This window comes from Typopeltis vanoorti, chromosome 24 (assembly GCF_054136105.1).
Source record: "Typopeltis vanoorti isolate ZY-2024b chromosome 24, IOZ_Tvanoo_1.0, whole genome shotgun sequence".
In the NCBI taxonomy this organism is placed as follows: Eukaryota; Metazoa; Arthropoda; class Arachnida; order Uropygi; family Thelyphonidae; genus Typopeltis; species Typopeltis vanoorti.
Genome location: NC_143572.1, coordinates 38158454 through 38171526, shown reverse-complemented (window position 1 = coordinate 38171526; position 13073 = coordinate 38158454). Strand labels below are relative to the sequence as shown.

General features: G+C 35.0%; 1 protein-coding gene across 1 annotated transcript in view; it reads left to right on the top strand.

The window, feature by feature from the left end:
* Positions 1-13073, top strand: part of kl-2 (dynein heavy chain 2, axonemal kl-2) — a 1497432-nt gene that overhangs the window by 686897 nt on the left and 797462 nt on the right. Inside the window, exon 29 of the mRNA XM_090414156.1 lies at positions 5455-5590. Coding sequence (XP_090270282.1) covers positions 5455-5590 — 136 coding nt within the window. The remainder of the gene's footprint in view (positions 1-5454; positions 5591-13073) is intronic.

Genomic DNA, 13073 nt, shown 5'->3' with positions numbered 1-13073 from the left:
TGAAGATATACTGAGCCTTGGTTGAAGGAAACCTTCAATAATAAAAATCAATACACAACAAGCAATTGGTTGAAATGTGAATTTTCACATGTTCACCTTAAATCTGACAAAACAGCAAGGGAAGATGGAAGCAATAAAACTATATTGTTGTTTACTTCATGCCTCTTTTATTATTCATCATTCTGCCACTAAATTTGTAGTGGCAGAATGATGAATAATAAAAGATGGGTGAAGTGAACAACAATATAGTTTTATTGCTTCTGCCTTTCAACATTCTGATGCTATTTGTTGGCTTTTTTTAAGTCTCCATTTGATTTCAATAATTTTTACTTACTTATTCAGTTTTAATTTGTTTTGTTTGGATAATTAAAAAATATATATTTATTTAATTAATTTAAGTCTGTCTGTGAACCACCTGTCCCATTGTTGCGGACCACAGGTTGAGAAACACTGGCTTAGAGCAATGCAGCAGTGTTGGAAACTGGAAGTGAAGGATGTTAGATATTACCAGTGTTTGAGGGAAGGTCTATCATAGTATCAGGAAGATAAATTGGAAATAATAATGGTAACTTCATTAAGCAGACAAAAAAAAAAAAAAAAGGATAGGCGATTACCAAAATCATGAGCTGTACAAAGCACAGGAAGGTAAGGAGACCAGCATGGTAAGGAGGGCAAAATCAAAGGTTCTTGAATTAGAACCTTTGATTTTGAAGGTTCTAATTCAAAATCAAAGGTTCTAATTTTGATTCAAAATCAAAATTAGAACCTTTGATTCTAATTTTGATTCAAAATTAGAATCAAAGGTTCTTGATTAGATTGACCACTCAAAAATCTTCAGTAGTAAATTCAAATGATTCAAACATCTTTTTGCTCAAAAGAACAAGCACTTTAATTTGGTATACAGAACAGATATAATTTAATATGGTGTACAGTAAAAAATGAAAATTTAATATAAAGAAATGTTGAAAACTTTTGGATGCTCCTTAAATTTTTGTGTATTCCATTTAATTCACCAATTCATTTCAGATTAATTTTAAAATTATTATTTTTATGAGAAAAGATCAGAAAATGATTTTTATAGGTATGTATATATAATTTTACAATTGATATGTATATCCTTAAGCCATGCCCCCCCCCAAAAAAAAGAAAGAAGAGAAAAAATTATTGAATATATTAGTGGAATTATAAAGTAGGTGATTATAATAATCTTAGAAATCAGCTTGGGGTCGTTCCATTGGGTAGAAGATTGGAAGAGCAAGATATCCACAGTGCATGGGAACTAGTGAAGAAATATTTATTAGCAGCAGTGGCAAGTTGTATACCTCAAGTGTAAAATAGCAAAAAAAATAGAACAAAATTTGGTACAAAATAAATGACTAATGATATTAAATGAAAATTGCAGATGAAAATGAAGTTATGAATGGATTGGAGGGAAATATTCAATTATTTGCAGATGATGTGAACTGGAAAGGATTATTAGTAATGTGCTGATGTATATCCCTTCAGGAGGATTTGAATAAGCTGAACAGATGGGAAAATCAATTGAGTGTCAGTTTAATGCAACTAAATGTAAAGTCTTGAAGTTTTGGATCCATTGATTTAAAGCTTCATACTCTGTTGGAGGAACTGTACCAAAGCAAGTGGAGGAGGCAAAGGACCTTGGTTGTAATGATTGATAGAAACTTAAGTTTAGGAGACATGTCACCAAGGGAATACTGAGAGTGATGCTGACCAGCAGAGACAGAAAAGTTATAGTTCCACTGCATAAAGCTCTGATCAGACCACATCTGGATTATTGTGCTCAGATTTGGAGAGGGTGCAAAGGTGGATAACAAAACTGAATCAGGACTGAATAATGTTAGCAATGAGGATATGCAGACTTCAGATTTTGCTAGGTGGAAGAAGGAGAGCTGATACGATTGAGACATATAAACTGTTGAGAGTTTATTACAGGATTGACAACACTGGGGAGTTCTTTTGTATGGTAGATCAAAAGGAAGGAGCAAGGACAAGGGACCATCCAAGGAAGTTACAAATGGAGGTGGTGAGTAAGATGATGAGGGGTGGCTTTGTTACATGGAGGGGTGGTTGGACTATGGAATGAATGCATTGCCTGATAGGGGAGAGAGAGTATGAACAGTGAATAAGTTCAAGGAATAATATGATAGACTTTGTGTTGGAAAAGATGGGTCTCCCATGTTAAGTCTTATGACTCCATGGAGGTCCTGAATAATAATAATAATAATATAAATATAAATACAGGTCACCCTCATATAATGCGGTACTTATACAACGTGGTTTCGATATAACACAGTCTACAAACTGTAGTATCCCTTGTTCAATGCGGTTTCGATATAACACGTTCTACAATTTCTAGTAACCCTTTATTTTATTTTTTCATATTTTTCACTGCAGAACTTAAAAATCAAATTTTATCTTCATTAAATTTGTGTCTGCCCACATCATGCAAGTAGTTATAAGTATCGAATTTAGTTTTATTGTATATCACTGAATAAGGTACTGTACAGAAGCTTTTGCAGTCTGTGTCATTCTCAACAAATAGTGCAATTAGAGACATGGAATAAAAATGCCGCTAACTAATAAATCACATGTCCCCTCTCACAGAGGGGATGTGTGAGTTCACCTGCCAAGAAGTCATAAAATTCAACCAAGGGTTGAAACATTTGTGTGAGTTGAGCCAGTCAGTAATGAGAAGTTCCATTGGAACGATAAATGACACCCTGTTGTGAATGTGTTAAAACTAATAGTGAATGTTGTTATGACAGTTTCAGATGTTATGGAATTCGATTGAAGAGAATTAGCATTTCAACTCAACACTTGTCGGTTGCTTTTGCCTTTGGGGCACGCGATCATTTGTTAATACTGCACCAATCATATGCACATCTTTATAGCTGCTGTCTTGTGTAAAACAAAATTCAGCTTGTACGTATTGTAACAATTAAAAAAAAAACTTGAATAATTTATAAGCATATAAAAGGATATCACCTGTAAATCGTTGACATGCCAACAAAATTCTGAGACGTGCCACCTCTGACACGAGTGCCAATAGGTTCGCCATCTAGGGTTTACTGTATAAAGTGTTTATTGTTAAAAATTGTCTTCATTTTCTGCCAGGAAAGTGCATTTAAAATCATAAGTGTGTTATTCTCAAGCTGAGCAGTTTATTTTCTGGTGAGTTACATAAATATGTAATGCTTTTTTTATGTAAAAGTTTATTTTTATTGTAATGGCCACTAAAACTGCAACGAAAGGGAAAAAACCAACAATCAAGAGGAAATTCATTTCTCAAAGAAAAAATTAAAATCTTGCTTAAATATAAAGAGTTAATAAGCTTTATTTCGGTGATATAAACATTATTTAAATTAAGGGGATATTTAATTTAAGATTGCACTTAAAACCGAAACTCTCTGATTCCAATCTTTGAGTTTCTTATTCGGTTTTAAAACAATGTGGGATTTAATATCCCCTTAATTTAAATAATTAAAATCTTGGTTCGGTTGAAAATTGGAGAAAAACCAGGAGTTGTTCCAAGGACTCTGAATTTAAATAAATCAACAATTCGAGCAATCCAACAAAATGAACATAAAATCTGAGAAAGTGTTATTGCTGGATCAACGGTAGGTGCAAAGTACATTGCTCGTGTTCGCGATATTCTAATAGAAAAAATGGAGAAATCTCTAATGATTTGGATAGAAGATTGCACTCAAAAGAAAATTCCTTTGGATGGACATCTTATTAAGCAAAAAAAAAAAAAAGCTCTCAAAGTTTATAAACATTTAAAAGAACTCGATCAAGATTCTTCAGAAGAAATCCCTCAGCATGGATTTTGTGCCAGTAAGGGTTTGTTCGAAAACTTGAAAAAAGCAGTTTTCTTTGTATAATCTTAAAATCCAGGGGGAATCAGCATCAGCAGATGTTGAAGCTGCCTGGAAATACCCAGCAGAACTTTTAAAAATCATTAAAGAAGGTGGTTACAGTGCAGACCAGGTGTTCAATGCAGATGAATCTGGGTTATATTGTAAAAAATGCTAAAATGCACCTATATATTCGAAAAATGAAAGATGAGCTCTTGGATTCAAAGTTTCCAAGACAGAATTACTCTACTATTTTGTAGTAATGCATCAGGTGATTACATGACAAAACCAATGTTTATTAACTGATCTGCAAATCCTCGTGTGATGAAAGGGCTCGACAAGTCCACCCTACCTGTTTATTGGCGGGCCAACAAAAAGGCATGGGTTACAACTAGCATGTTTAAAAATTGGTTTTCCAGGTGTTTTGTACCCGATGTAGAAAGTTACACAAAGAAAAAGAATATGGACTTCAAAATTCTACTAATTTTAGATAACGCACCAGGCCACCCAACAAATTTAAGCCATCCGAATATTAAAATAACTTTTTTGCTGCCTAATACTACTTCACTTATTCAACCACTTGACCAAGGAATAATATCAACATTTAAGTCATATTATATTCGGCGAACATTTCAATTCATTTTGGAAAAAATGGAATCTAATCCAAACATGACACTGCCTCTAGCGTGGAAAGAGTTTTCATATTGAATTGTGTAAAAATGATTTCTCTGTCCACTAAGGAATTACAACCCTCTACGCTGAATGCTTGCTGGAAAAAAATATGGCCTGAAGCTGTTCTGAAACAAAATTTCATACCTCCAGTGGATGCCGAGCTACGTCATGTAATAAATGTCGCACACATTTTTGGTGGAGAGGGCTTTTGCGATATGGTTGAAAATGAAATTAGTGAATTAATTGATGGAGAAACAGATTTAAAAGAGGAGGAATTGGTACAATTAATAGATGGCGTCGAACCAAATGGGAGGGAAAATTCTGCCAAAGATTCTGATTGTGATGGATCCATTAAAGAATTCAATTTAAAGAAATTAGCAGAAGGATTAGACTTGGCAAGAAAGTTAGGAAGTTATTTTAAGGATAATGATCCCTCAGTGGAGTGCTCGGGAAAATTCAAATGAGACAATTGGATATTTCTTTAGTGCCATATTATTAACTTCATAAAAATTTGCAGCATAGTGGAAGGCAAAGTCTTATTACTGACTTCTTGATGACTAAACCAGCCAAAGTATGCAATGAGAATTATACAAATGATGTCCAAGAGATTTCAAGTGGTGACGATCTCCAGCCACTTAAAGAACATCTACAAAATGTTATTTCTGAAGACAATGATGACGATTAAAATATGCGCTTTATTTTATTGTCTAAAACATTTATGCATTATGTGCAATTAAATTTATGTACAATTTGTAATTTTTATAATTTTATACTACGTATTTATATCATAGTTTATGTTTTCTTAACTTACATGAATTACCTGAATTAACGCAGCATTTCTATGGAACCTGACATCCGTGTTATATGAGGGTTACCTGTAATAATAATGAGGCCATTTTAATTGCAGACACTACATTCTGAATTATCCTGCCCTAGTGACCTGTAATATTACCGACTGGTTTGGTGAATGGCCTAATGAAGCCTTGCATGATGTTGCCATAAAGTATCTTGAAGATGTAGATGTTGGGGAGCCAGAAGATGAAGTAAATATTTCCTTTTCTAAACAAGAAATTATTTCTTGTTCTGCATAATAATATTTATCAGTCATATTAATATAATGAAATTTTCAGGTAAATTTGTTTTGAAGAAAGAAACCCAGTGTCCACAATTGATTAGAACATAACAGAAATACCCATTCTTAAGCTGGTTGACATACTATGAATAGATATTATTAATGTTATGACATTACTGCTACATGGTGTCTGAAGACTGATTACAATAGGTGCAATTAACTATTATTCATTCAATGCTTATCACAGTTGTCTTTAAATTTATTCAGTGGCAAGGTACTCACAGCTACCTTTAGCAACTCATGGACTGCTTTCTCCAAGCAAAATATCTAGTCCTCAAGCACTTCCTAACCTGACTCTCACACAACTTCCAGGAGTGACCCTTTGTTCTCTTCCATAAGATTTTTCATTTATCAAAACATTTTTTCTGCATATCCCTTTTTTCTGCCTATCAATCAAACTTTGTAACCTGGAAATCTTTAGTCTCACCTATTTTCAAAGGGAGAATTCAACAAGCCACTATTTTGATCACTTATCTCTGGTGCCTTTTCTGTCATTTCCTAATCCACGTCTCAAAAAAAACAAAAAACAAAAAAACACAAAGTCACTAAATCTCTCACAGTCAATCTGGCTTTGGTTGTATCAATGTCTTATAAAGAGGGATAATAACTTCCTTATCATTAGCATCCAAGTCATCCTTTCTTTGAGCTATTTTGTCTTCTTTTGAAAATATCTCGTGAGCTTCAACTCTGTGCAATCATCACCTCCAAATCGTTATCCTCATCAAGAATGCAAACTGCCTGTTAGTTACCTTGCAAAGTCCAGAATCATGGTATATCAATTTCTCTTATCTGACTCAACTGTCACTTTATAGAAGGAAGCAAGCAAATTACTGAGACCAGACATTTCCTTCAGAGAGTTATGGTACTTCTCCCCAGGGTGGCATAGTTATATTCCTTCATTCATAAATTTTGTCCTTTCCCATCTTTTTTGGTAGCTTACTCATCATTCCTGAGATATGGGTTGGCCTATAATTTGCTACATCCGTCTTGGAGCCTACTTTATGCAATAACCCATTTCTACTCCCTTGACACTCTACTAGATGATGACATCTGATGAAACTTAAACAGAACTGTTAACAGCACTGTCATTTCTTTAGCAATTAAACAAGTAAATCAATTTTGCAAAATACCTTTTTTCCCCCTTTCCTGTTTATTGTTTCCATCATCTCCACCAAGTCCATTTCCAAAATGTAAAGACGGAGTTTTATTCTATTTAGACTGAACTTTCTTTCAAACATACTGTGTTTAACATGTGCATCTAACGGATTGAGGATAATGTACATATACTCACCCAGTGGTGCACCCGGTGAGGGGGGAAAGCAGGGCTTTCCCTCCAAAGAAAAAGGGAAAAAAAAACACTAAAAAATTTTCCAAAAATCTTTTTCTATAATTAAAATACATTTTTTTATTTATGTTGTGTTGTGTCTTTTATTTCTTAAATGTTTCAAATACATGGAGAGATATATCACTAATCAGTGCCTCAAACCCTTTCAGAAATGCAAAAGTTCTGAACACCGCATTAACACCTGTCCTTTTAGAACTTTCGTGGAAAGAGTGGGAGAGCAGTAGAGCCAATTAGAACACCATATATATATCAGAGAGGCATAATGAAGAGTTCCCGGATCTTCAGTCTAGTAAAGACGGCACATTTAATCAAACTACTTGGCAAAATCACAAAAAAGTGTACTACCAAATTAGCCCCAAAATTCCAGATCTATGGGAGCAACTTTCCCAGTCAAATACTGACAGAACTTCAGTTGAATTACCAATAACGAACCTAATATAACAACTGAACAGGTATACAAAATGAAATGCAAAACATGCAACTGTTCTATAAGGAGAAACTGGAGAAGAAACAGAAAAGGAAGTAAGACATCAAAAAGGAAAGCTGAATTAATAAAAAAAATTGAAGATAAACAAAAAAAATTAAAAAAGGAACTACATTTAAAAGAAAAAGAAGTAATAAAAAATGTAAAGATGGATAAGGCTGTGGATCATCGAATGAAAACTTTTTAGGCTCAGAAGAGTTTATGGATTATGAAGAACCAACTCATGCTAATAAAGAGAAAGCAAGAGATACAATTAAAGAAAATATAATAAAGTTTACTGATTCAAAGTTTTCTCAGTACAGTTATCACCTACATGAAAAGAAAATAACCACCTTTCAAATCAAGAACGACAGGCATGAAATTGAAATAATGGAATGTAACTGTTAAAAACTGGAAAAACAGTTTACAAGAAGCAGGTTACACAATTGCTCCTTCACTGAAGATCTCATTTGATTCATCCAAAATTTAGAAGTTAAAGACTTACCAGTGATGCTTCAATAAGCATAGCATCTACTTCTGCATTGCATCACTAAATGTATGAGGCAAATTAAACAAGGCAAATTAAACAAGAAACTATATGGAAATTTATGCTACGCCATAATATCAGGTTTCTGTTTCTTCAAGAAACATATTTTTGCAGATATAAAAATATAAAAAGCTTAACAGATAGATATCCACTTCTTTCTTATTGGAGCTTTGGAAGATTTAACAGGACCAGAGTAGGAGTTCTTATAATCCCCCCCCCCACACACACACACTCTCCTTGGGTCATTCTATAATATCCAAAGGGATACAAAAGGGAGAATCTTGACAATAGATTGAAAATACTGTGGACGTGTAATAAGATTTATAAATGTTTATGGTCCATCCAATGGAACAGTTAAACTAAAATTCTTCCAGTGGCCAGTCTATTTGGCCAAGTGGTTAGCATATCTGCTCTCCAGCCAAGAGGCTGTGGGTTCGAATCCCACCGTGGGCATGGATGTTTGTGATTGTCTTTGGAAATAGTGGTGGTGGTCGGCGGTAGATGGCATTGGTGTAGTTGTGGTCAGTTCAGTTGGTGGATTGAGTGGCAGAGACAGAGTTGTAGATCAGGTGCCCTCCCTCAATGAGTCTCTGGACTCCCTGGAGGTGTCTAATAATAATAATAATAATAATAATAATTGGAGCCATATTTATATCGTACCCACTACATCATAGCAGCTGGAGACTGGAATTGTATTGAAAACCCACATTAGACAGAATAGGAGGACAACCCAGGAGTGGAAAAGTGGGATATGCACAGTTAAAAACATGTCTCAACAATGCCCAGCTAGTAGACATATGGAGGATTCGCAATCCTAATCTCCAGACATCAGGTACATGAATCAATGTATTGTTACTCTTATTGATCGAATTTATATCTCTTTTTCCCTTATAAATAGGATAATTCAGATAAAACATCTTCACATCAACATGTCAGATCATAATCCAGTTCTACATAAGTTCAACGGCATGGAAAAAGTGTAGATCTCTTCTGGACTATGGAGACTTCCACCAAATTTTCCATTAATCTTTACAACTAAATTCCAGACTCTCTGTTCAAATTGGAATAATGCTACCTGGAATTGGGATATGTGGTTAAAATTCAAAGCAGTAAAGCAGGATATGATGGAATGGGGAAAGGAACAGACTTTCCTCAAAAGGAAAAAGTTGAAAGACCTGTATAAAGAGAGAAGCTGGTTCGTAACAAACCAATGCAACGGGATAGAATGTAGCAATATTATTAGAAACATTAACATAAAAATAGAACTCGAAAGGCAGAAACAAGTAGAACAAAGAAATTTTAAGAATACAGCAGCACTTCGCAGATAGCCCTTCAGCTGCATTCTTCAATAGACAATTCACAAAATTTTACAAAGAAAGGACTACCACTCAAATCTGCATTGATGGAGAAGACATGTTCACCACTCAAGACATCCTTGACTCCTTTCAAAAGCACTACAAAAATCTGTTTGAAGACAATAGTACTACTGTTGGAAATTATAACTCTCTTGGAACATTAATGGCTTTCCTGTTCATATCCAAGATGGGCTTGACAGACCCATTACAGCATCTGAAGTTACCACAGCCTATAAAGAATGTGAAACAAGAAAATCACTAGGATCTGATGGTCTAGGGATAGAACTTTATCGCGAGGCCTGGGATATTATTCCTCCCATTCTAATTACACTATTTAATTCCTTTCTCTCATCAGGACACATACGAAGTGAATTTGTAGCAAGCCATACTGTCCTCATTCCTAAACCTGATAGAGATCTTAATTAGCAGTTTTAGACCTATGCTGACCACAAGATATTTTTCCGCATTTTCAATAACAGGCTGAAAGTGGGAATGAGATACATAATTAAAAGCACACAGGTGTATGGTGTACCAGGTCGAGCAGTAGAATTTAATCTATTTCTGCTACATGATCTAATCTGCTTACTTAACACGAAAAAGCAGTTCATGGCCGTGCTATCAATAGATCTTACTCAAGCATTTGATAATATCTGGCATTCCTTACTATCCCACATCCTCTAGCAAATTGGTGTAGGTAAAAAACTGCTATCTGTTATCAAAGGGGCATATGCCAATTCAACCACCCGCCTCTTAGTTAATGGGTTCCTGGCAGTCCCCCGGTATAAATTCGAAAAGTAGTCAAGCAAGGTTGCTCTCTTAGTCTACTGCTCTTTGCATTGGTTCTTGAACCTTTCTTACAGGAAGTCAACAATACACATGCTGTGCGAGAATAACAGTTCCTTCAACCATGAAGGAAAATAAGGTATTAGTATATGCTGATGATGTAGTGGGAACTTTGAAGGATAATGATTCCATATATATATTTTTTGGTATTTTGGAAAAATTCAGCAAAAGCAGTGGATTAATTATTAATGCAGACAAGATGAGACAAAATGAAAAGTTTATGGAAAGTGAGATCTTGAAGGCATTCCTTTTGTACTAATCCCTAAGAGAGACCCCCTCATTATACTTGGAATTCCCTTCTCCACTTACCCAATATTACCAGTCCAAGAACTTACCGTATTTGCCAACGTATAAGACGCAGTTTTTTTCTTTGAAAATAGGTCTGAAAAACAGGATGCGTCTTATATGCTGATACTAAATTTTTTATTACTTTCGTTTCTGAAAATTTTCTCTATTCTGAGTTACGTGATTTCTTTCTTGCTTCCTTGTGGTGTGCGAGAGCATTCCAGTTACGTAGAGTTCTGTGGATGCACATGCGCTGTCATCAACGATCACAGCTGTGTTCCTGTTTGTTTAAACTTTCCAATTGTGGTTTTGTGAAAAGTGATAAATTTCAGCGGTTAAATTTTCTCTAAATTTCTTGACAAATTATGGTTGAAAAATGTCGGCATTGCTACAATATTGCATACAAGCTACGTGGGATTGCGTATGCCAAAGAACATGGAAACAGGGCTACAGAGAAGCATTTTGGGCCACCCCAACTGAGAAAATGATAAGAACTGGGCAGAATCAGGAAGAGGATCTAAAAAAAAGCAACGTACAGTAAACATAACCAACGAAGTGGAACTGCAAAATGGCCAGAACTTGAAGCAGAACTGAATACTTGGATTTTAGACCACAGAAAAGCGGGACTTTCAGTGTCTACAAAAATGATTATTCATCAAGCGAAAGCAATAGCCACTAACTGAGGGATCACCAACTTTACTGGATCAACATCATGGTGTTCAAGATTCATGAAGAGAAACCAGCTATGTATGTGGACTAAAACAAAAATATCACAAAAGATGCCAGCTGAATATGAAGAAAAAATTATTGAATTTCATCGATTTGTCATTAAAACAAGGAAATGAGAAAATTTGAACTTGTGCAAATAGGAAAAATGGATGATTCCGCTGGATGGTACAGAGGACAGTTTGCTGTGTGAGGACTCAGATTCTGACTTAGAAGAGGTTTCAAGTGTCCCTTCATTTAGCTCTGGAGATGAATTTCTGGGTTTTGACGAAGAAGATTAAAAGGTCATACTCTTTCCTACATAGATTAGGTATTTGTTGAAAGTAGACCTACTTATTACTTTTTATTTTAAATACTGTAAATTCATTATAATATTCAGTGATAAAGTTTTTTTCCTAAAAAATGTGTGCAAAAAAAAGGGGTGAGGGTCTCTTTTAGGCCATTGCATCTTATATGCCGGCAAATACAGTATATATAAAAACTTTGACATGTTAGAAGACTGGAAAATAGGGTTACTCTCCTTTTCTTCTAAGGCCATACTATTCAAAATGATAATATTTCCTGCTCAGTTGTACATAATAAATATTACAGACATCACATGAGCTGAGGAAAAGCAATTATATAGTAAGCCTCTGCAATTTTTTTGGTCCAGCTGATACCAAGAAGTTAAAAAGGAATTTCTTCAACTATCAAAGAAGCATGAAGGATTTGAACTTCCAGTCTTAAAATTCTGCTATCTAAGCTTCTAAAATACATAAAATATTGCAGACTGATCACATATGCAGACCTTCTCCTGTACTGCCTTGGTTTTATCTTTGCCTGTTTGGAGTAAATAATTGTAAAGGTCTAAAAGATGAGATTGTTCCTGAATACTACAACACTTTGTGCTTAACTCTAAGACTGCTAGAACACTTTGGAATTGACATTCTTTCCATTAAAAAAAAGAAAAATAAAATTTGGTATAAAGAAATCTTTAATTTCTTTCGCTGTGAAGTTCCACAGTTGGGTAGAGACAACAATATTTTGTTTCATAACTTGATGAAGTTCCAAGAGTACCCTAACAGGAGACCTTGCTTGGAGAATTCCATATGGCCACCTTCCAGTCAATACCATCAAATGGAGGTACTTTAACATCGGAGATCCAATCTGTGACATCTGTTACCGAATGGAAATAGTAGAATCGAAATTCTACTGTTGCCCTCTTAGCTTGCGTATTTCGAACAGATTATGTAATGTGTTGGGAATTCCATTACTTGCAACAGAATAAGTTATTTTTTTACAATAGTATTATTATTATTATTATTGACGACTAGAAGAAAATATCTTAAGGTTGTGACAAATTGTAAAGTAATTCCAAAACATCAAGTAGCACAACAACACCGACTACTGTGCGCAGACTTTAAAATAAGATCGAAGATAAGAACTTCTGGATGCCGTGGGATGAAGACAATTAAGTGGTTTCGCTTAAAAGAGGAGAGTGTAAGGAATCATTTTAGGGAGAAGGTGTTAGAGAGGATTTCGGATGGACTGGAAAGTGTACAGGATTGGTGGAAACATAATTCAAAAGTAATCCTGAGCTGTGCAATCGAGGTGCTTGGTGAGACATCTGGAAAGTTTAGAGAGCAGAAGAAGGGTTGGTGGTGGAATAATGATGTACAAGTGGCAGTAACAGCTAAGAGGAAGGCAAAGTAGAAGTGGGATGAGTCAAGAGTGGAAGAGGACAGAGAGGTGTACAAAGAGAGCAAGAAGCCAAGAGAGTTGTGGCACAGGCGAAGGCCATGGTATATCAAGACCTGTATGATCAATTAGAAACAAAGGAAGGACAGAGAA